This window comes from Eptesicus fuscus, chromosome 3 (assembly GCF_027574615.1).
Source record: "Eptesicus fuscus isolate TK198812 chromosome 3, DD_ASM_mEF_20220401, whole genome shotgun sequence".
NCBI lineage: Eukaryota > Metazoa > Chordata > Mammalia > Chiroptera > Vespertilionidae > Eptesicus > Eptesicus fuscus.
Window position 1 is genome coordinate 47,429,183 of NC_072475.1, and position 22,899 is coordinate 47,452,081.

At 37.8% G+C, this 22,899-nt stretch overlaps 1 protein-coding gene across 6 annotated transcripts in view; it reads left to right on the top strand.

Annotated features, from left to right (window-relative positions):
• Window positions 1–12,173, top strand: part of TPRG1 (tumor protein p63 regulated 1) — a 135,591-nt gene extending 123,418 nt beyond the window's left edge. For all 6 annotated transcript variants that reach the window (XM_054713825.1, XM_054713824.1, XM_054713828.1 and 3 more), the window contains one exon: window positions 11,927–12,173. In XM_054713825.1, the coding sequence (XP_054569800.1) occupies window positions 11,927–12,121 (195 nt within the window). In that variant the 3' untranslated portion in view covers window positions 12,122–12,173. The remainder of the gene's footprint in view (window positions 1–11,926) is intronic.
• The last annotated feature ends 10,726 nt before the right edge of the window (window positions 12,174–22,899 follow it).

Consider the following 22,899-nt stretch of genomic DNA (forward strand, 5'->3'; position numbering starts at 1 on the left):
CTTTAAGTAGATTAAATTTCATTCTGCTCTCAGGAAAAGTCAATGGTCCTCTCCAGATTTAGAAAATCATCCTCAGGGATTTATGGTTTTAGGTTTATTCTGGCTCCAAGCTATTGCAGGCACTAAATTAGTTCATTGTATGGATAATGTTTCTACTCTTTCTGCTATAATCCTATTTCAATACCTCAACCCAAGCATCAACAGAATTCCCTAACCTGACTCTTTACCACCCAACATCAACAAAACAAAACAAAATGAAAACCAATAAGAACAACATAGCACTTATGCAAAGACATTTATATGAAAGTAGACTCACTGAGGGCATCAGGGAGAGAGTGTGGGAGTTTACATCATTATAATGCCCCAAACTTCAAATGGAATATCAGATATCCATATTTTTAAAAGACTTTATGAATAATAACACCCTAATGAATTGCTCCATAATCCTCTTTCCTCTTTTCTCTCTCTTGCTCTTGCCACACCCCCAAATCTTGTTTTACTTTTTCTTATTAACAGCAAAGAGTAGTTTAACTGTTTCTTTCTTTTTTTTTTTTTTTCTTTTTGTAAACCCTCACCCAAGGATATTTTCCCATTGATTTTTAAAGAGAGTGGAATGCAGAGGGAGGGACAAAGAGAGAGAAAGACATCAATGTGAGAGACACACATTGATTGGTTGCTCCTCATGCATGCCCCTGCCAGGGCCTGATCGAACCTGCAAATGAGGGACCTGTCTTTGACTGGAATTGAACCCTGGACTCTTCAGTGTGTGGGCTGATGCTCTATCCACTGAGCCAAACCAGCTAGGGCTGTTTCTTTTTTAACACTAGCTATTCCAACTCAAGAACTTAATAATGTAACTTTCCAAAGCCATTCCCTACCTTTAAAGGGAATCTAGTTCTAGCCATTAAAATAATATATATTTTTGAATGAATAGTAATTATAATTTTATTGTATGTCAAAATAAATACCAACTTAATAAATAAATAACAGCAATAGCCTTTGTTATTATATTCATCACTTCCTGGACCAAGTCTTCTTTTATTCCTCATACTTTGTGCATCAAGTACATATTCTTTGAGTGTCCTTTGGTAGAAGAAATTTTGGGTGAGGAATTAAAAAACAAGCTCTATTAACTATAGAGAAATGCCACTGCATTACTCTAATTCCTGTTAGTGCTTTGTTTTATTCTGTTAATGTATAAACACAATCAAATAATATAAGAAGTAAGTTTAAAACTAAAATATTGAGAGGAGCATAGAATAATTATTTCCTAAATATCCATGAATGTAATTAGTAAACTGGAACATTAAATTTTCCTCAGGCCTTTCTATTCGCCAAAGCTAAAAGGGAAATTTGATGTTGATATAGCTCTTGTTGGATAGAAGTAAGAACAGTAGTATGTGTGTGTGTGTCTATGTATGCATGCATGCACAGTCCCCTACATGTGTGGGCTTGAGCATAAGGAATGATTGGCTAGTTGGTTTGTTGGTTTTCAGTCGACCTAACTACTTTGTGGATCTGTTAGGTGCGTTGCTTTTAAGGCTTTTCTTCATTATTCTTCCAAACTCTTTTTTTTTTTAATTCTTGGCAACAGTCTGGTTCTCTCTTTTGCCAACCCATTTCTTAATTTAAAGACCACCCAACTCCCAACTCTGTAGTAAAACAAGTGATCTCCATCTGGGATGTGTGATGATGAGCATTCTGATCCAGTTCTTAGAATTTTAGTTTTTCTTTTGTTGTTGGTTTTTATGTCACAATATTAATGTTTAGGACATTTTCCAAGTCTGGCTTTGATTAAGACCCAATTATCTTAACATAAAAGAATAAATAAGATAAAGATAATTCTGGGGATATAGAATACCTTTTATATGAATATTTTGGCATAACATAAGATATTAAAAGGATAATATAAACTAATTTTTCCATTTTCCTTATGAATGAAACAGTAAAAAGTAGAAGAATATGAGGGAAATTGCCTAACTAAATCAAATAGCTAAAATAATGAAGAAAAAAACTACTATGGCACAGGAAAGGGAATCATAAAGAGCTGAGTTACATGCAGTAATTTTTTTAAGTTATTTACACTCTAATGGAATAACTTATTATTCTTAAAAATCCAAATTTACTTTTACTCAGAATCTTTTCTTCTAGGTTCTCTTTATTCAACGATTATTTTCTCACACCTACAAAGCACAGGCATTGTGATTATTGTTAAGAATACAAAAATCAATGAGATAAGATTCTTCCCTTTGAGGAATTCATTGCTTAATAGAGGAGGCAGATAAAAATACAAAGACTTTTAAATGAATACTAACTGACTTAAACAGAAGTTTGTATCAAATGAAGAGTGGAGGCACATAAAGGTACAAAGAGTGTTCTTAGACACAGGATAATTCAGTTGAGCTGTAGTTTAATCTTATATATTTGCCACCATAATTTACATAGCTTAAGAAATACAGGGTAGGGTCAAAGCAAGTTTGTAATTGTTAATATGGAAAATAATACAATATTTAATAAATAATAAATACAGGAATAAACTCTATTTTGAGTACTCACAACTATAAACCTACTTTTGCCTCATCCTATAGGTATGTGTGTTTAAACTAAGGTAGAAGTAGTAGGAATGAAGAGAAGATGAAGACATTTTTTTAAAAAAATATATATTTCTTTATTGATTTCAGAGAGGAAGGGAGAAGGAGAGATAGAAACATCAATGATGAGAGAGAATCATTGATCGGCTGCCTCCTGCACAACCCCCACTGAGGATTGAGCCCACAACCCAGGCATGTGCCCTTGGCCGGAATCGAACCTGGGACTCTTGAGTCTGCAGGCTGACGCTCTATCCACTGAGCCAAGCCAGCTAGGGCAGATGAAGACATTTTGAGTAGTTCAGAATATAAAATCAATGGAAGAAGATAACTGGCAGGAAATAATAGGTGAAAAAGAAGATTTCAAAGATTTCTGGCTGGGTAGATGATGATTCCATTAATTTAAATGGGGAAATCTAAAAGAAGAGTAGGTTTGGAGGTTCACTTTAGGACATGAATTTGAAATGTCCATGGAAAATGGGGTAGAATTGGTTGTCAATCAGTTAGAAATTTAGGTCTGAAGCTCAGGAGAAAAAGCTGAACTGGTAACAGAAGTTTCATATCATACAGCATTGGGTCAAAGCTGAGTCTTGGGGATACTTGGTTAGGAAGTTACCCTAGCAAAGAACATTAATAGACACAATTTAAATTACCTCTTAGTCTCACTGATCAAAAAATCACAATCACATTTATGCAATACTATGTCAAAATACATTTTCTAAATTCCATCTCACTACAGCACTCTACATCTGGCAAATATGATGGTCAAATGGTCTCTTTGCAGACATTCTTGCTTATCTCAGAACCTCACCAATATTTTCCAATCTGTGAAGATACTTTGTATTATTCATATAAAACAGTTGCAAAAATAAGAAATAATAGTTTTAGGCATTGATTACATTATTATAAGATATAAACATAATATCATGCAATCTATATATATAAAAGGCTAATATGCACATTGTCCCTGCGGGATTTCGACTGGGAGACTGGGAGTTTGATCACTTGCTAGCTGATTACCAGGGGTGGCATGGAATGAAGAAAGGCCCCAGCCAGCAGCCAGAAGGCCCCGATCAGCCCTGATCACCAGCCAGGCCTAGAGAACCTACCCATGTATGAATTTTGTGCACCGGACCTCTAGTATTATATAATTATATCTTTTATATTTATTGATTACAGTTTGCATGTTTTCATGTAATTCATTAACAAAAACCCTGAGTGGTCAGGATAGGGAACTCGGTTTTAAAAACAAGGGTACTTAGAGTGATTGAGTTGACCAAGGTATTACAATAAAATAGTTATATTTCTACACCAAAACAATTTTCTAATATGCAGGGAAATGTGTTTAAATTTGAAGGAACTCTGTGTATGTGTATTCATATTTATTGATATGATATAATCTACACTAATAAAAGAGAAACATGAAAATTGACCGTACCTCTGCTACGCCCACAAGCCACTCCCACCAGCCAATCAGGAGCTAGTTTGCAAATTAACCCAACCAAGATGGCTGTGGCCATGGAGCGAGCAGGAGGCTTGGGTTGCCCCTGGCGATGTATAAAGACAAGCTTCCCACCCTCCCTGGCCGGCCCTGGCCTCCACTCAATTATAGAAGATAAATTTCAATTATAGAAGATAAATAAATCCCAGATACCAGGGCCTCCACTTGGGTCGCCGGGGGGCATGGCCGGCCTGCAAACCACCACAGGGCCTTCGCCCAGGCTGCCCCACACTGCAAGGGAACCCCCACCATGATCCGGGACACACTTCAGGGTAAACCAGCCAGACCCCACCCATGCATCAGGCCTCTATCCTATTTAATAAAAGAGTAATATGCAAATTGTCCATCACTCCAACACACAAGATGGCTGCCCCCATGTGGACACACGATGGTGGCCACAAGATGGCCAGCAGGGGAGAGCAGTTGGGAGGGACCAGGCCTGTAAGGGAGGACAGTTGGGGGCGATCAAGCCTGCAGGGGAGGGCAGTTAGGGGTGACTAGGCCTGCAGGGGAGGGTAGTTAGGGGCAATCAGGCTGGCAGAGGAGCAATTAGGCATCAATCAGGCTGGTAGGGGAGTGGTTAGGTGGTGATCAGGCTGGCAGGCAGAAGTGGTTAGGGGCAATCAGGAAGGCAGGCAGGTGAGCAGTTGGGAGCCAGCAGTCCTGGATTGTGAGAGGAATGTCCGATTCTCCTTTTAGGCCTGATCCTACCAGGATCGGGTCTAAATGGGCAGTCGGACATCCCTCGAGGGGTCCCAGATTGGAGAGGGTGCAGGCTGGGCTGAGGGACACACACCCCCATGCACGAATTTCATGCACCAGGCCTCTAGTATACTATAATATAATATGACATTATACATTATAACCAGGCTAAACTATCCTCCGTTGTTTTATTAACTTATCATTTGTAACTTGTAGTGTTATCTCCCCTCTTTTAACTATTGCCTTGCTGGGTTTTTCTAGTGTGTGAAGAGTCTTGCTCTGAGTGACTAGTGAGAGCCCAGTGCTGGTGAATAATAGTGAATGGATCAGGGAAGCTCTACAGCCAAATTAAAGTGATTGCATTCTCTTTTTATTCTTTTCTGAAATCTTTACCTTTCATTGTAAGGAAATTATGAAAGTGAATTAATATGTTAGCAATTAAATGTGACTTTATATCCTTAGCCCCAATAAGAACAAAACAGATTTTGCCCTCCCGATACTTATAGTAGAAAGGGAGAAGGTAAAAAAAAAAAAAAAAAGGAATTAACAAATTATAACTGAATGTGCTAAGACTGTTCATAAAGGGATTCCCAAGGTTTTATAGGAGCCCAGAAGAGGGAACAGGTAAATCCAAAAGTTAACAGGTAACATAACATTTGATATACATCTCAAGGTGAGTGATTTAAGCATCAAAGAAGGTGGGAAAATACATTTTAAGTGAAAGAAACATGGTTAGAAGCTGAAAATTAGAAAGGTATATGAAATGTTCTTGGATAAAGAGTACTTTGTTAAAGAGTACTTTGTTTTAGCTAGAGTTTAAAGTGTGTGTGTTGATGGGAAGGTTGAAGGAATGGAATAGGATGAGTATGCAAATTAGAATGTGTACAGAGCTCACTTTTTTAGGAAAGGAACTTCTGCCTCATCCTCCTTTTCTCTCTACATACGTGGACATACTCATAGCCACAGTATCTCCATAAAGATAGCTCCAAGTAAAACGTGCAAGGGAGATATAGACATTTTGTCCAGCTGTGTAACTTCCCAAGTGGTTTCCAGTGTTGGGTATTGGATGGACTTACTCTGTTTCCCAGAATGCTTCACTTTCTACATAGGGAGACTGAAACTTATAGCCTGCAGGCTTGGAAAACCTGCTCAGCTGAGGAATGTGGCAGTGCAGGCATGAAACCAGGTCTCTTTACCCAGTGTAAACAGGAAGCAAGGGATGGTTGTAATAAGGAAAACTGAGACTCTGGGCAGTGGACTGCTGGCAGACAACACCTGAAGCAAACCAGGTGCCCAGTCACTCAGCTGGTAAATAATAGTTGTAAAGTCAAAAACATTCAGCAATCCCCACCCAACACACACACACACACACACACACACACACACACACATACACACACAACACACACACACACACATACACACACAACACACACACACACACTCACACACACGCGCGCACACACACACGCACTGCTATACCTTATTCTACCAACACACAGTTCCTATGTAATCGGAGTTGTTAAAATTTGACCCCATGTTTTTGAGATTGGAATGAAAGAAGGAGGCAGGGGTGGGTGTATAAAAGCTTTTAGAGAAAAGTATGTGGCTGGTGGCACTCATATCAGATGACACTGTGTTTTTGTCACACAGATTGAGTTCGGGTGCTTGAAACACTCAAAAGCCAGCTTGGGGACTTGGCCTTTTATCTGCCTCTCCTTCAATGTACTGCTTGTTCTGTCTTCCAGGCCCCTCCTTCTTTTAGAGGGTTCATAGAAATGACTACAAATAAAGTGCATCTGGCTCTTTGTCAAGTTCACTGAGTATAAAATAGTGTCATCTTTTTCTTTACAGCACTTAGATTCTGAGGCCACAAAGGATTCTCATGCAATGAAGCTTATGATGAGGACTGGGGAGGCACTTAGTAATCTCATTTGAAAAACATTTCTTAATGTATAAAAAGGCATCTTGACTATCCAGAGGGTGCTGGCAATGGAAATGTTGAGGTGAATTGTACTGTGGTATTTAGGAAATCATAATTTGATGATGATGATGATGATGATAATGATGCCGAGAATGGTTTATTGACAATGTTTATTGGTTATTAGCTGTAGGCTTCCTTTATGGCCGCCCTTTGCAATATGATTCCAAATTCCAGCCTCATCGCATTTTACTTCCCCAACCCTTCTTGAAATGCATGAGCATGTGTGTACACACACAAAGAGATTATATACAAACCCTTTATTTAAGTTAGTTTAATCCTTACAAATTATGAGTTTGATCCTATTAGTAGCCTTATTTTATAGAAAAGATACTATAAAATTCAGAGAGGGGCTATAAAAATTAACACAGCTAGTTATTGTCATATTTGCAACTTAAGACCAGATCTATTTGATTTCAAATACTCACATTACATCATGCTATACTTTCTTTAGTTTAGTGGTTCTCAACAGGGGATGATTTTGCCCCCAGGGAACATTGGACAATGTGTGTAGACAATTTTGGTTGTCATACCTGGGGTGGGGTGCTATTGGGATCTAGTGAGTGGAGACTAAGGATGCTTCTTAACTTTCTAAAATATAGTATCCTCTCCTTAAGCAAAGAGTTATCTGGCCCTAAATAGCAATGGTCTCAAAGTAGAGAAACCTTGGTTTAGTTGTATAGACAGACAGACATCATTGTTATTCTAGTTCTTAGAAAACGGAATTAAATATTTGAGTGGAGGTATAAGTGGAATATAATAGAATAAAAAATAACTTTTGTCTTGACTATGTGGGAAGGCATTGTGGGCAAGATAGCATTTAAGCTTGGTTTTTATGATGAATAGAAATGTTGGCACTATAGATGTTGTAGATGGAATAATCAGAGCTAGAGGTTCCTAGGCAAGCTTAGTATTCTATTTTCTTAAGAGACAAAAGCCATTTTAAAATAAAATCTTATTTAGACCCCAAATATGTAAAACTAATGAAAATAGAGCAGGTCTAATTGATTTTATTGTAGGAACTTAAGCAGGTTACCTGCTTGGCTTCTTTTCTTCCACACCCTCTCCCCAAACCCTCAGGAATTTCTGTCCTAACATTATTAATAAGAGAACTTACTTTCTTCTAAAAATAATCCTGGTCTTATGATAAACTATATTGTCATCCACTCTATGAGTTTCTAAGGAATGTGGTTTGAAAATTATTGAGTCTGATTTTTTCTCTCTCTACCTTTAGAAAATAAGGAACATAAATTCTTGCCTAAACATTAGAATTTTATTACTATTAATAACAGTGTTTTATAGCAGAGAGGACTTTAGGACTTAAGTTAGGTTACCTGAGTCCAAGACCTTGCTCAGCTGCTTTCTAACTATTTGGCATTAGATGAATCTCTAGAACTCTTGGGCCCTCAGTTTACCTATTAGATTCCTTTGCACTGTCCCCAGTGCTGAGCATATTTTCCAACAAAATTTCATTGAATTTGTTTATTTCTAACCCCTACCCTTTATCCTATCTTGTTTAGGCTATTAACTTCACTTATGAATATATTGTTCTTGACTTCTGGATCTATAATTATTACTATGGAATTTTTAACTATAGACATGGATGTTTCATCTGCATATGTCTTCATGCTCTAGGCTCAAGTATCCAGTTGGCTATCGTAAATCTCTAAAAGGCTTACTTGTTAAACACTTCAAAAACACATCTAAAACAGAATCCTTGAGCACTCACCACCTCTAACCCCTACTCCCACAGGCTTCTCCAACTCAGTAATGATAATACCACCTACACAATAGATCAGACCAAAATGCCAGATGTCATCTTTGATTCCTCTGTTCTCCCTTCACCTCCTATATTCAATGATATCAGCAAGTACTATGGCTCTACCTTGAAGAATATTCCCAATTCAACCAGATATCATGTTCTCAACTGTTATCTGGTCCAACCCACTATCATCTCTTGCCTGGACTACCGAAGTGACCTCCAAACTCATATTTCTGCTTCCATTCTTTACCCTAATAGCAATTTCTTCAAACAGCAGCCAGAATTATTTTTAAAGAACACACATACATGCAACATTAAACTTGTCCTTAAAATCACTTCAATCTGAAGTCCTTAATATGGCCCACAAGATTGTTCATGCCCAGTGCTCTTACCCCTTCTTTTGGTCATTGTAACCTAGTCTTACAGGACTTTTCTGTGTTCCTTAAGTGAACTAAACTCATTGCTACCTCACAGCCTTTGCAGTGTTGTTATTTTCTTCCTAGAACACCTTCTCTAAATAATCACCTCTTTTTTTTTTTTTTATCATTTGGACCTCAGTTTAAGTTTTGCTGCCTCAGAAAGACTTGCCCTGAACATAATATGTAAAGTTTTCCTCAGTCACATTGCTACTTATCTCTTATCACATTTTATTTTCTTCCTAAAATTTATGAAAATCACTTGTATCTACTTTTATTTTTTTGTCTCATACCACAAGAATATAAGTCCCATGAGAGCAGGACTCTTGGTTGTCTACTCACAGCACAGAGAACATGCCTGGAGAATAGTGTAGGTGCTTCATCAATATTTTTAAAATAATTTTAGATACCCTTTCAACTTGTAGTGACACACAGAGTTAGTTTACAGCACGGATGGAAATAATTAATGTACACACAAAATTAAAGCAACTAAAACAAAATGACACTGGCTAAACTTACATAGCTGGTAAGTAAACTGAAAAATTACATATTATTTTTGACATTAAGAAGCAAAGTTTTGCCTGAGGAAAGTTAGTTCTAATAGAGTTGAATGCAAAAGTAAGATAGCTAAAATCAAACTCAGGAAAGTAATATTAAAAATAATATCAGAAGAAAACTTATAGTGACTAAATTTGAAATGGACAAAAATAAAGATCTTGTAAAAGTTACAAAGAAAATAATTCATTCAGAGGAAATTTTTAGATGAAAAGTAGAAATTGAAATGGAAAAAAAAATCTAGAAAGTGTTTCACTGATCTGGATGGAAAATTATTCAGTGAACTCATTTCAATTGTCTGGGTTTATTCTGAAAATCCACAGAAATTGGTTTACTCTAGCAAACTCTATATTGTCTTATCATCAGTGACTAACTTTTTTTCTGATATTATCTTATAAAAACGGAACTTAATTCAAACTGAGGCTCTAAAAAGGAAAGTGAAATTACAATCTGTCACACAGCTAGCAAATTACAAGTTTCATTTGCATAGCTTTTTTCCTCACTCAGGTGTGAGGTCAACTAGTAATAATAGGTACATCCTAAATTTTAGTGTTTTTTGTTTGTTTGTTTGTTTGATTGATTGTTTTTTGTAAGGAAACTAAATCTAATATGGAGAAATGGTTTGTCCAAGAGCAATTTGTTATAAAATTAAGAAATTTGGATAAAACCATATAGAAAATTAGGTTATGGTGAGACTATAGGCATATCCTTTTTTATTTCATCATCACTCCTATTTTAGTTCTTTAAAGCAAAGATTGACCTCCTGATGGAGAAATGGGAAGAACAATTTATATAGTATGCTTAATCATTTGAATTGATATTAGAATATACTCTAAGAATAAGAATTTTAATATAGATTAGTGATCCAGTTACCTAGGAAATAGATTTGGGTTTCATTGTGAGTAGGCCATATTCCAAATATGTATTTATTTAACTATGATCCAGAAAGTGAGTGACTTTGGCTAAGCCATTTTCCTATATAAGAATTGGTTTCTAACATGGAAATGATGATATCTTCTCTTATGTATCTGACAGCTTTATATTGGAATCACATGCTGGATATAAAAAAGCTTATCGGAAATACAAATATAAAAGCTTTCTCAATCCATTTTCTTTGTATTTCTGTTTAGAATGCTTCCTGAATAACCCTCCTATTCACTCAACTGGACGTGGCTTGATCAAAGAAATAATTTCTTTTCACACTCACTTTACTAAAAGTTAATGGTAGGCTGATCTAGTAATTCAAATGTCTTTGTTAAGAATTCATCTTGCTTGATGTCTTAGTTCTTTCACCTCTGTTTGCTTCATTCTTAGTTAGGTTCTCACTATGTCTGGGAAAAACGGCCATCAATACCAACAGATTAGTATTCTATCAGTTTCTCAGTCACATTGCTCATGTGGCCATACCTGAACTAATCTTTGTAACTAGAGGAATGGATTCCTCTGAGAGATTAGGCCTGTCATTGCTAAAGTCAGCCCCACCTAAACTACTTGCACTAAAGAGAAGAGAGTGGTTCACCAAAGGAAAATTGAAATATTCTTACTAGTATTAGAAGAAGAATCTCAAATGGTGGAAAGAATGCTGGGTTGGAAAAACAACAGCTGTCAAGTAGGCCCTCCCTAACCTTATTTCACTAATTGAAATCCTATTAACACTTAAAGGATTGTCTTAAGCATCACTTTTTTCAGTCTTTCCTGACTCTAACCATGTATGAATTCTCCCTCTTTTGTGTTTCTTTAGCATATTCTGCTTCTCTTTTGTTATTTGTTTTTGTGAAACTTGTATAATAATTGCAAGTTTATTTTTTAGATTATTATTGTATCACTTGTTTAAGGGCAGAGACTATATCTTCTTTGTTTTTACATCTTGAGAAGCACCCAACAGGTATCTGATTCATAATAGACTATCAGCAAATATGTGTTAAACTGACTTCTTAATGTTGCACAAATTATCCTATATAATAAAAGGCTAATATGCAAATTGTCCTCTCAACTTGGAGTTCAACCAGGAGTTCAACCGGGAGTTAGACCAGGGGTCAGGGCCAGCCTGCCAACCTCCCACAGTCCCTCCCCCCAGCTGGCCCTGCCCAATTGGCCCTGATTGGGCCAGGCCTGCTGGACCCCACTGTATAAGAATTTGTGTACTGGGCCCCTAGTGAATAATAAAAATAAACAAGATAAGGTAGATAATTTTATGTACATAATTTATTAAGTGATTAATTACTTAGTGATAAATTAATGATTAATTTACTAAAAGACTAACAGAAGCACCATTAACAATTCTGAGAAATGATTCTTGTTTAAGAAGTAATAATCACTGTACCTCCCAAGAGTTGTCGACTTTGATAAGAATTGTTTGGGTGGGGGTTTGTCTGGACCTAATCTGCACTCACTAACTTTGTGCCTTCTTTTCCTCTTCAGCTGTCTGGGTTCATGTCTAAGCTTGTTCCAGCTATCCAGAATGCCCTGAAGAGTTCAAGTGGATCTGGAGGAGGAAAAGGACTGATGGTGTTAACTGAACCCATTTTGATTGAGACCTACATGGGACTGATGTCATTCATTGGAAACCGCAACAAACTTGGCTATTCCCTTGCCCGTGGGAGTATTGGTTTTTGAAACTCTTTTTGATGTATAAGTATATCATTCATAGATATACCATTATTGAAGATTCTGGTTCAGCCCACCATATTTTTGGACTGAAATAATTAACTACTTTTAAATAGTATTACATGATTTTAAATATTTAGAACCTTAGAAAATCTAAAATCTTGATTAGACTGATGGAGGTGCCCTTCAGATCTTATGTAAGGATAATCAAGTTTCCTAAAACCAGAAAATAAATTTTCCTAAACCCATTAAATAATGTTATCAAATGAATATCTGATAATAAACTCAGGGCAGACTCTCTGGGTCCTTGTTCCTCTATCCTCTAAATGAAGGCATTTTCTAGGCCTTGATCTTTAGCCCTCTGATCCTGATCTTCTCTCTCATTGGGGTACTCTGTATTATATTAACTACCCTTCTTATGAGAGTGACTTCCGAATCCACATTTGCACCCCTGATATTTCTTCAAGATTCAGTTTTGCATTTGTGTCTGCTGAATATCTGTATCACTGTTCCAATGGCCTCTCACATTCAATATCTTTAAATGCCTGGATTTCTCTGTGGCATTTTCATGGACCCAGTCATTATTCTTGAAATCCATAAGTTTTGATTTCTTTAAACGCCTTGCCAAATACATTCCGTATAGTATCTGTCTTAGTCAGTTTGGGCCGCTATAACAAAATACCACAAATTGGGTGGCTTATAAACAACCAAAATTTATTTGTCACAGTTCTGGAGGCTGGAAGTCTGAGATGAAGATGCCAGCATGGTCAGTTGAGTGACTCTCCTGAGGTTGCAGACTTCATTATATATCCTCACATGGTAAAGGGGCAAAGGTGTCCTCTTGTGCTTCTTTTATGAGAGCATTAATATCATTCACAAGGGCTCTGCCCTCATGACCTAATCACTGCCTACTGGCCCCACATCAGGCTTTAAGAGTTCAACATATGAAATTTGGGGTGGGGGATGGGACACAAACATTCAGGCCATAAAAGTACCACATCTGTATGTGGCTTAGCATTATACCCCAATTCCCAGATGTCAGACTGTTTATTCTTCTTTAAAAATTGTACATACACTTCTCCTTTCCATTCCCACAGGTATATTATTAGATCAACATTTTTACAATTTTAAATTCTGCTCACTTGGAGAATGGCCATAGTCTGTTTTTTTTTTTTTTATAGGTCATAGCCTTTTAATTGGGGTCCTCACTCCAAGGCTTCTTCTGATCCAATCTGCCCTTGGTTGCCAGATTCCTAAAGCACAATTTGATCATAGCAGTCCCTGTTCAAGAATTTTCAATGGCTCATTTCTGTTTGCAGTTTTTTGTTCAAACTTTTTTTTTTTTAATAGCAGGCCCTTTTGTTCTAATGGGTGTCCATATGTAAAACAGAAGTAGGGCCACAATGATTAAAGTTAGAAGTGGTAATGCCACTGGTCTCCTTCTTTTGGGGCCTCAGAGGGGGGTCCCTGTGGAATGTTTATGGATCCCAAAGGGTTTTGAGGTGCATCCTAACTCATTCTGTTTCCATTGTTGTTCTTCCTTTTATTTCCTCTTTGTATTTTCTTGACTTATGTCTCATTTTGAACAATCTGAGAGATTATCTCATCTTTTCTCAATTCTTCAAGTTTCTTGTATTTTTCAAAATTCCAATTTTACCTTATTTTTAATTTATTTTGAATGTTGAACACCATATACATTATTATAATCAGCTTTTTGCCTGTCCCAAGACTCAAAGTTGAGAAAACTTGGTAGGTATTCAAATAAAAACATTCAGGCATATTTTGTGTGTGTTTTTTGCTTATGTGATATCTATTTTTTAAGTCTTTGAAAAACTTACTTCCTCAATTCCTAATATTTGTCCTCTGATGAATTCACAAACATCAATCTGATGGAGGCATTCAGAACCCAAACCTTGAATAAACCTCATTTTATTTTATCTTTGTTAACTTCCATTAGTATTTCCCTCCCTCTTCTCCCCCTTCCCAGCATCCACTTTTCCCCCATGATAGCAAATATTGTTACAATCCCCAAGGCAGGGAACTTCTATTCAGACTGTAAAAGGAAATGTTGAAATTTTTAGCTGTCCTGTCAACAGTAGTGGAAAGAAAAGTCGTTGGATTGTTTTGGCAGTGGTTCTGAAGTCCTCATAATTGGCAAATTATTATAACACTGTTGCCTGAAAATCCCCATTTGCCTCAAGATAGTGGCATTTGTTGGCAGAAGCATATGAAATGTCCAGCCCTTTCTCTTCAGTTACCATTTAAGGATCAGCTTGACAATTGACTTCTCTCTGCATAGTTGTCCTCTTTGTAACCTAAGCTGGACTGTTCCCAAATGACCTTCTAAAGGACGCATTGTAACATCGTCAATGGAATTAAATCAGAAAACATGAGAGGAGGTAGATGTCTCTGAGCCCTAAGGTCCAGTCTGTAACAATAGAATATGCATTTAATCTCACTGAAGCTGTTCAGTATGGAGAACTCAGAGATGATAACAGGATAACTGTCTTCACATTTCACAAAGACTCTCCTGAGATATATGCTATAAAATAATAAATGTGACCTAGAAAGCAGGATTATGTTCAGAGGATAAGAGAATATAAGAACTTGGATAGTAATGTAAAATAAGAATAAACTATTAAAGTTAGAAATGTCCAAAAATAGAATGGGTTGCTCCTAGAATGAGTGAGACCCCTATCGCTTGATGTGTTCAAGTAGAGACAGATCAAGTGGATATTGTGAAAGGGATTGCTGAAGAGAAGATTGATGTAATCCTTTAAGCTATGATTTTTATGATCCTGCAAATCATTGTTGCTATTGATTAGATAATTAAACTCCTTTTTGTTTAAAAAGAGTTAAATCAGTCAGGTGAGATCTTGGAAAATTACTTTAACTTTCCTAAGGTTTAATTTTCTCATCTGCAAAGTGGAGGCAATAATACCTCTCTGCCTTTTTCATAAAGGTCTTGTGAGGACTTAATGGAATGAGGTAAGTTATTTTATTAAAGAAAAGGCATTGAGTACTTGCCTGCAGAATGATGTGACTTTTGCAGCAGAAAGTAGGGTAACATCCAAAAACACTAAATTCAGTTCTCCCTTAGAATGGTTTCTTGGTCACGGTAGACCCACTGGACATCTTTTTCTCTGGTGACAGTTGATGTTCTCACTTGGCTCCTCAGCAAACATCCCCAAATCATAGGTCCTAATGTACATTTGGGCTTTTCCTTCAGACTATCATCTGGACTATACCAATGAAGTTTCCAAAAGGGACATCATAGGTTTGATTGGGAATAGGTTTAGACAAAAGTAATTTAATATGAAGCATATGATCATTCAAATGTCATAGTTGGCCATCTTCTTTATCTGATCTTTATCCCATTCAGGAATTCCCACTAGAAAATCCCAGAAAGTCTCATTTAAAAAACCACTTGAGCATCTCTATTGACAACTTACAGTCTTCAAGTACATTTTGGCCAGTTTTGATGGTTAGAAATTTCTCTTTCTGTTTACTTAGATCCTGTAATGTCCATCTGCCATCTGTTTTATTTAAAAACTAGAGGCCTGGTGCATGAATTTGTGCATGGGTGGGATCCAGCCACTTTTCCCGATGGGAGCTGATCAGAGCTGGGCATGTGGGCAGGAGGGGATGTAGGAGGTAGGCCAGTTGGCCCCGCCCCCAATCAGGGGAGGGGTAATTGGGGGCTGGGCCAGCCAGGGGGAGGGGCCATGAGAGGTTGGGAGGGGTCGATTGGGTTGGCCACCGCAGTGCGCATCATAAAGACCTGGGGTGTTCCCGCCACCTCTGGTCTAAGAAAGCCACCATGCCCTGCTCTATGGGCTCTGTTTGCAGGGCCTGGGGCTTCCCCACTGCCGCAGTGCTAAGGAAGCCGCCATGCCCTCCTGTCTGGGCTCTGTCTGCAGGGCCTGGGGCTTCCCCACTGCTGCACTCAGGAAGTCGCCATGCCCTGTTCTCCCCGCTCTGTCTGCAGGGCCTGGGGCTTCCCGGCTGCCGCGATCAAGAAGCTGCCATGCCCTGTTCTCCCTGCTCTGTCTGCAGGGCCTGGGGCTTCCCGGCTGCCGCGATCAAGAAGCTGCCATGCCCTGCTCTCCTCACTCTTCTGTAGGCCTGGGGCTTGCCGGCAGCCGAGATCAGGAAGCCGCCATGGCCTGCTTTCCCCAATCTGTCTGCAGGGCCTGGGGCCTCCCGGCTGCCAAGATCAGGAAGCCGCCATGCCCTCCTGTCCCAGCTCTGTTTGTTGGTCGGACAGGCCAGATACTCCAGCAGCGGGGCTGAGGTGACTGGGCGACTCCATCTTGTGGCTATGGGGGCCGCCATTTTTGTCTCGGAGTGATGGTTAATTTGCATATTACTCTATTATTAGATAGGATTATTAGATAGGATATTCTTATGCTGGAGTAGGCTCAGCTTGGATTTCCATATCAGGATGCAGGACATTGGGCAGAGTCAGGGCTGACGGATACTCTGCTATTTATAACAAAGTGGATAGTCAAGAATCACTATCCCTTATTTCCCAGTAGACAATAGGGCCTCTTTGGAGGCCTGACATTTGGCTAGCCTCAAAAGTAGAAAAAAAAAGGGACAATTTATGAGTTGGGATCTTTTACCTTAAGGCCCATTCTCATTGCCTACTGAAGCATAACTAAGGAATCCAGTGCTCAGGGCTGTGGAGCTGAAGGAGCAGAGGAACCACCTAATCCAAAGCTTTCATTTCACAAAGCAAAGGCCTAGAAATTTGGAAAGAAATTGCTCAAAAAGCAGATGGTGAATTTTGGGCAATACTGGGATTAGAGTGTAACGTTTCCAGTTTCCTATTCCTGATCTTTCCATATATCTCCATTCCCAGAGAAAGGCATGTCATCTAAATCAGTATATCGTAGTTGCTGGGTTAATTCAGAGGTGAGAGGAAAAATAGATCACTGTTGTATAGAGGGAACTTCCAGAAATTGCCTGACTTTTCTTGAAGGCTAAGGTCACTCATAGAGCTCTCTGATTTCCTCTCTGATCAAAAAGCCCAAACAAAACTGCGGAAGCCAACACAGCCAGCAGATATTTTTTAAGTAGGGTTTACCTCTGCCTGGTATGTTGTGGGGCAGGAGAGGGGAGGGCAAAAGTATTAAATTTAGCCTTAAAAGCTCCTCAGAAATTCTTTGCACATAAGAGACCAAGTTGAAGAAAAGAAGATGACTGTGCCAAGGGGAAGAAAGAGAGAGGCTAATGCCTGTGGTTTTCAAAGGTTAACAGCAACAACAACAAAAAAAAGCCCCAGTATTTGCACAGGGATGAATACTTATTGGCTCTTGGCCAACAATTATACAAGGGCTTGTGCCCACATCCTGTAGCTGTGGTTTAGGGACGCTGCTCTTGAGTGACTTCTTATGCTTGGTGGCAGGAAATTTTATTCACTCATGTGTAAATTCAACTTTGGTCTGCACCTCCCACAAAGTGCTCCTAAGGCAGGTAGGGGGCCCGGTCTTCTGATTTCCTTGGAGATACCAGTTCTTCAGAGGTTCAGGAAGAACTCCATTTGTGGCCTGAGGAGTGTCACAGACTTAATCAATACTTATCTTATTCCACTCGATTGTAGAAGCAGTCCCTTAGTACAATTCTGTCACCACAAAGAGGAATTATGATATCCTTCACTAAACCCTTGCTTTAGCATCAAAACCCAAGACAAAAAAAAAAGTCAATTATATTCCATTTTAGGGCTTCAACCATTGTGAAATCTGAGAGGCAAATACATGAGGTTGTTCCTGAGTCTAGATCTTTTACCTGATGAACTATTTTATACTCAATTATAAAATGTTCTTAGTAAACATCTCGCAAGTCTCTTTTTTAGTGAAGCCAACTAGAATTTGCAATAAACTGTTCAAAGAGCGATGGTGAATACCTGGAAATACTGGGATTATATTCTAAAACCCCCAATTTCCTATTTCTGGTCCACAGATCTTCCCAAATATCTCCATTCCCAGGGAAAGGCACATCATCAGAATCAGTGTATCATAGCTGTTGAGTTAATTTGAGGTGGGAACATAATAGGTCCAGTTTAATTAACTCTTGTGTGTTTAGATATATATGAGAGATCCTGATGCTACGCTATGTATGGAACATATATTGGGATCAAGTTCTCTAAGACACCACCTTCTTGCTGACATCTAATGCTTACTGCATGCGTCACAGAAATTCCTTTTCTTTCCTTTAACATTCTCTGCTCACTCTTCATGGTTTCATTTAAATTGAGATTAGAAGGGACCTTAAAGGACATCTAGGTCAGCCTCCTACCTATTGTAGGAATCTGCTCCACCAAAACACAGCCAAGGCAGACTCAGCTTATGCAAAAACATTCCAAGATCAGAGAATCCCTTACTTTCTACAGCAACTAATTCTACTGCTTTTATCTATTGGTACCAGTAGTATACTCAGAGTTATATCAACCTTCCAAAACTATGTCATATTCTAGTCTACAGGGATTGGACCAACTCTCTGATCCACAGTTCTATTTCACTGATGATGTCATTTTGATTTAACCACGTGAACAAGAAATAGGAGGTATTCTAACAATTGTGTGACACCAGCATGGAAATATATCCCCCAAAATTCTGGAGCTTGTGTCACCAAAAGTCACACTGGAGACTTTTCTAGAGTATCAGTGGCCTGGAATATGTCAAGATATACCTTCTAAGGCAGCTGGAAAGTTTCTGCTCTTCTGTTACTAAGAAAGAGCCACAATGCCTAACGAGCTTCTTTAGATTTTGGAAGCAACATATTCCTTACTTGAGTTTGCTATTTCAACCCATTGATCAAATAATTCAAAATATTGCTAATTTTGAGTGAGACACATAACAAGAGAAGGATCTGGAGCAGTTTTGTGTTGCTGTTCAAGCTGCTTTATCACTTGGGCTACATATACCCAGCAGACCCAATGGTGCTTGGAATATCTGTGGCAAATGGAGGTCCTGCATGGAATCTTTGGCCACTATAGGTGAATCACTGAGTAGACATTAGGATTTTAAGCAAATACATTTTATTCTCTTAGATAACACTTTTGTTTTGTTTTTTCTTTTTGATTGCTACTGGGCTCTAGTAGAGACTGAGCACTTGACTTTCAGCCACCACATAGTAATAGAGTCTATGCTGCCCATACCTAGGGTTTCATGGAGAGTTCCCTACACTCAATGGATTGAGGAAACAATTTTGAACTTCATTTTCAAATGATTCTGTGTGATATGCTGCATCACCTGAATGTGGAGAGTGAGGGCACCTATTCCATGGTTATCCTGAAAGACACTGGTTACGGAAATTCCTGTTAGTAGGCAGAATAAATGGAATGCCATTCCTACATCCTGCCTCAAGACTACTTTTCATTTTATAAGAAAGCAGATCTGGGTGGTAATATGACCCAGTTACTGTCACACATACCTCATGAAGACACCACAGCTTGCTAGTGGCAGAGACATGATGCCACTTCTTTCATTCTGTCTCTGTCAAGTTGGGTTCAGTTTCACATAATATAAACCACTCCACTATTTTAAACAGAAAGTGTTTAACATTTGGAATGAAGTACTTACAATGCTGTTAGAAAGGCTGGAGTACAAGCTTGAGGCTGTGACTCCAGAAGTAATTCCCTGGACAGCACTGCAAAATTGACCCACCAAAAGTTTAGTTATCTCTTCCACACATTGGAAGCTAGGCAATCAGAAAGTTGCTATACCCATAGCAGGTACCAGGATCACACCACACCTAAGCTACAATCTAAGTATCAGGAGCTACTGGCTCTGGAGCCACATTGCATCAGCTAGGTCTACAAGAGCAAACTGAATGTGACACATTCTGCCCCCTTCCTTGTTATTTATTCTGAAGTGGAAAGAACATTCCATTTCTTCCTCTAAATAGTAACTGCAAATTTTTTTGAGTGTTTATAGGTACCAGTCAGTGTGCTATGGTCTTTGCATTCACTATATCAATGAATTAATCCTCAGATACCTCTGAAGAATACATTAATGTCACTGTCACAAACTCTATTGAAACAAAGGAAAGCTAAGTGCAAAGAGGCTATGAAACTTGGCTAAGATTGTGCACTCATGGGTGGAAGACATGGATTAAGTTAGAATTTAATCACATCCAGACCCTAGTTAAAAAGAAATCTGAGAATTATAATAGTTTTCTGATTTGTGCAGTACCAAAGACTTACTAGAACAAGATGAGAATAGATGTTAAGTCAATCATTCTACTGGATCCACAATTTGACTTATATTAAAGATAGTTAAGCTCTTTTCTCCCCTGATTGACTATAAACTTTTTTAAGGTATTCCAATTTCTCCTCTAACATAGACCTTTACACATTTTAGGCAATTGATCCATAATGTATTTTATGAACCTGATGTCATAGTCATTTTTATTTCAACCCATTTTGTAGCATATGTTTAAGCTTCTGTGAAACCACTGCCTTTTTGTGGTCTGGTTTTACAAAGTGGCAAACCAAGTTAAGCCTTCTCCCTAACTTTAGAGAGAAATAGTATTTTGATTTTACCAAAAGCCTTTTTATTCTCCAGACTTTGTTGTGGTTACATCAAAACACATAGCAACACTCAGAATATACCATAGTTACACAAAGTGAGGAATGACATTTTATTGGGGTTAAAGAAAATAATAAAAAAGACTAGTTGAGTGATGCCCAGAGCATCAGTCAGAAGCTTGACAGTTTTATAATGGAGTTCAGTTAGCAGAAGTGTAGGCCACACCTAGAAATATCAAACATGATGATCTGGTAGGTGCTCTGGCCAGAAGTGGTGTGTCAGAAAGAAGTGATGAACTGAAGCAACCATTATTGATATAGAGATAGGATGTTTGTCTAGAGATAAAGGTCAGGTAGTCACCTAATAATGAGTGATTGGCAAAACCTCAACTGTGTATAGATTCCAGAGGGTACATGACTTTTTGCAATAACGGAAAATTCCATAATTTTATGCTGTCCAACACAGTAGCCATTAACTATGAAATATGGCAGATGAGACTTAGGAACTGAAATTTGTATATAATTTTGTTTTAATTAATGTAATTTCATAGAGCCACGTGTCTAGTGGCTATCTTACTAGACAGTAGAGTTATAGAATAAAAAATATATGACTAAAAATAAAATCCTTAGTAACAAAAATACTATCTGAGGTTATCTTGATGCCACCAAAGATAAACAAGATCACACCTTATTTAGTAGTTTATTTTTGCTTCCATATTTTATCAAATAGTATAGAAAATCAAATGATACAGAAGAACTTGTGATGGACACCAACAGCTTCCCAACTCCTTTCTATTTTCAACTTAGTGGTATCTTATTTTGAGTCTTTGTTTCTGGTTCTGTTGGTAGTTACCTTCATAACTCCGAAAAATATATTTTCATTTGTATGTATTGATTTACCATCATCAAATATCATCTACCGACATACTAGTATGTTTATGAAAGAACCAGACTTAGTTCACATACACTATACTTCCCACTTCCCTTTCCTCCTTAAGTGTTCATTATTTTCACAAGTTTATTGATTATATTTGTTTCTTAAATAATATGTTACACTTCTATTTTTAATATATTTTTATTGATTTTAGATAGGTAGGGAGAGAGAGATAGAAACATCAATGATGAGAAGGAATTATTGATTTGCTGCCTCCTGCATGCCCCCCACTGGGGATGGAGCCCACAACCGGAGCATGTGCCCTTGACCAGAATCAAACCTGGGACCCTTCAGTCCACAAGCCAACGCTCTATCCACTGAGCAAAACCAGCTAGGGTTACACTTCTGTTTTTTAATCATCTTTGATTATTAGCTCATCTCCTCTCTACACCAATAAATATATTGATGAGATAACCCTTGCTTTTCTCCAGCAACTCTTATTTTTTTGTCTTTTGTCAAATATGTATTTACTTCTATATTATCCAGATTGTAAACATTTACAAATTAAGTGTGTCCCACTTGTTTTCACTTAATAATTCTGAGGAGAGTAGTGATGGGATTGTAGAAGAAGGAATGTGAGACAAATTACCAGCTGGTTTGTTTTAGTTCTCCCTCTTAACTTCCTGGTGCAAAATAATAACTCATTGTCTACACATCTTCATACTTATCATATGTTTTATTACTTTTGTTTTATTATAAGCCCATAAGTTATTACTATTATTGTTTTGCAGATAAATCAAAATAGAAATATATAGAAATATATACTTGAGCAATGTCGTGTAACTGGGAAGTAGGTAAGCTAAAAGTCAGGTTTTCTGATGACAGATCATCTCACAAATCTGTTCTCAATAAGTGTCCTTACCACTGAAGTTTGCAAAAATGTTATAAGTTGGGTTTCTTGCTTCATGTCTACAATCCATGGTTCATGTTGGAACAGAGAAATTTGAAGCTTGTGTACTGAGACCACATTTCTTTCAAGGAACTGTAGAAATGCCTCCAGGCATCTGGATGTTTCATGAACCAAATTGGCAAATGTTTAACACGGGTAAAGAATCATCTAACATTAAACTAACATTTGCCAAATACTCATATGCTAGTGTGTAGGTTAGGGTATTTAATATATATTATCTTATTTAATCCTCATAGCAATTCTCTAAGTAGAGAATATATTAGAGATGAAATTGAATAGTTCAAATTTTATAATTCATCAATATGATTGAGTTCTCTCCTTCTGTAAATGGGTTAGAATAACCAGTCCTCCAGACATATTTCACAAATGTGCATATTTTCAAGAAAAACTGAATTTGGAAAAATCAAATG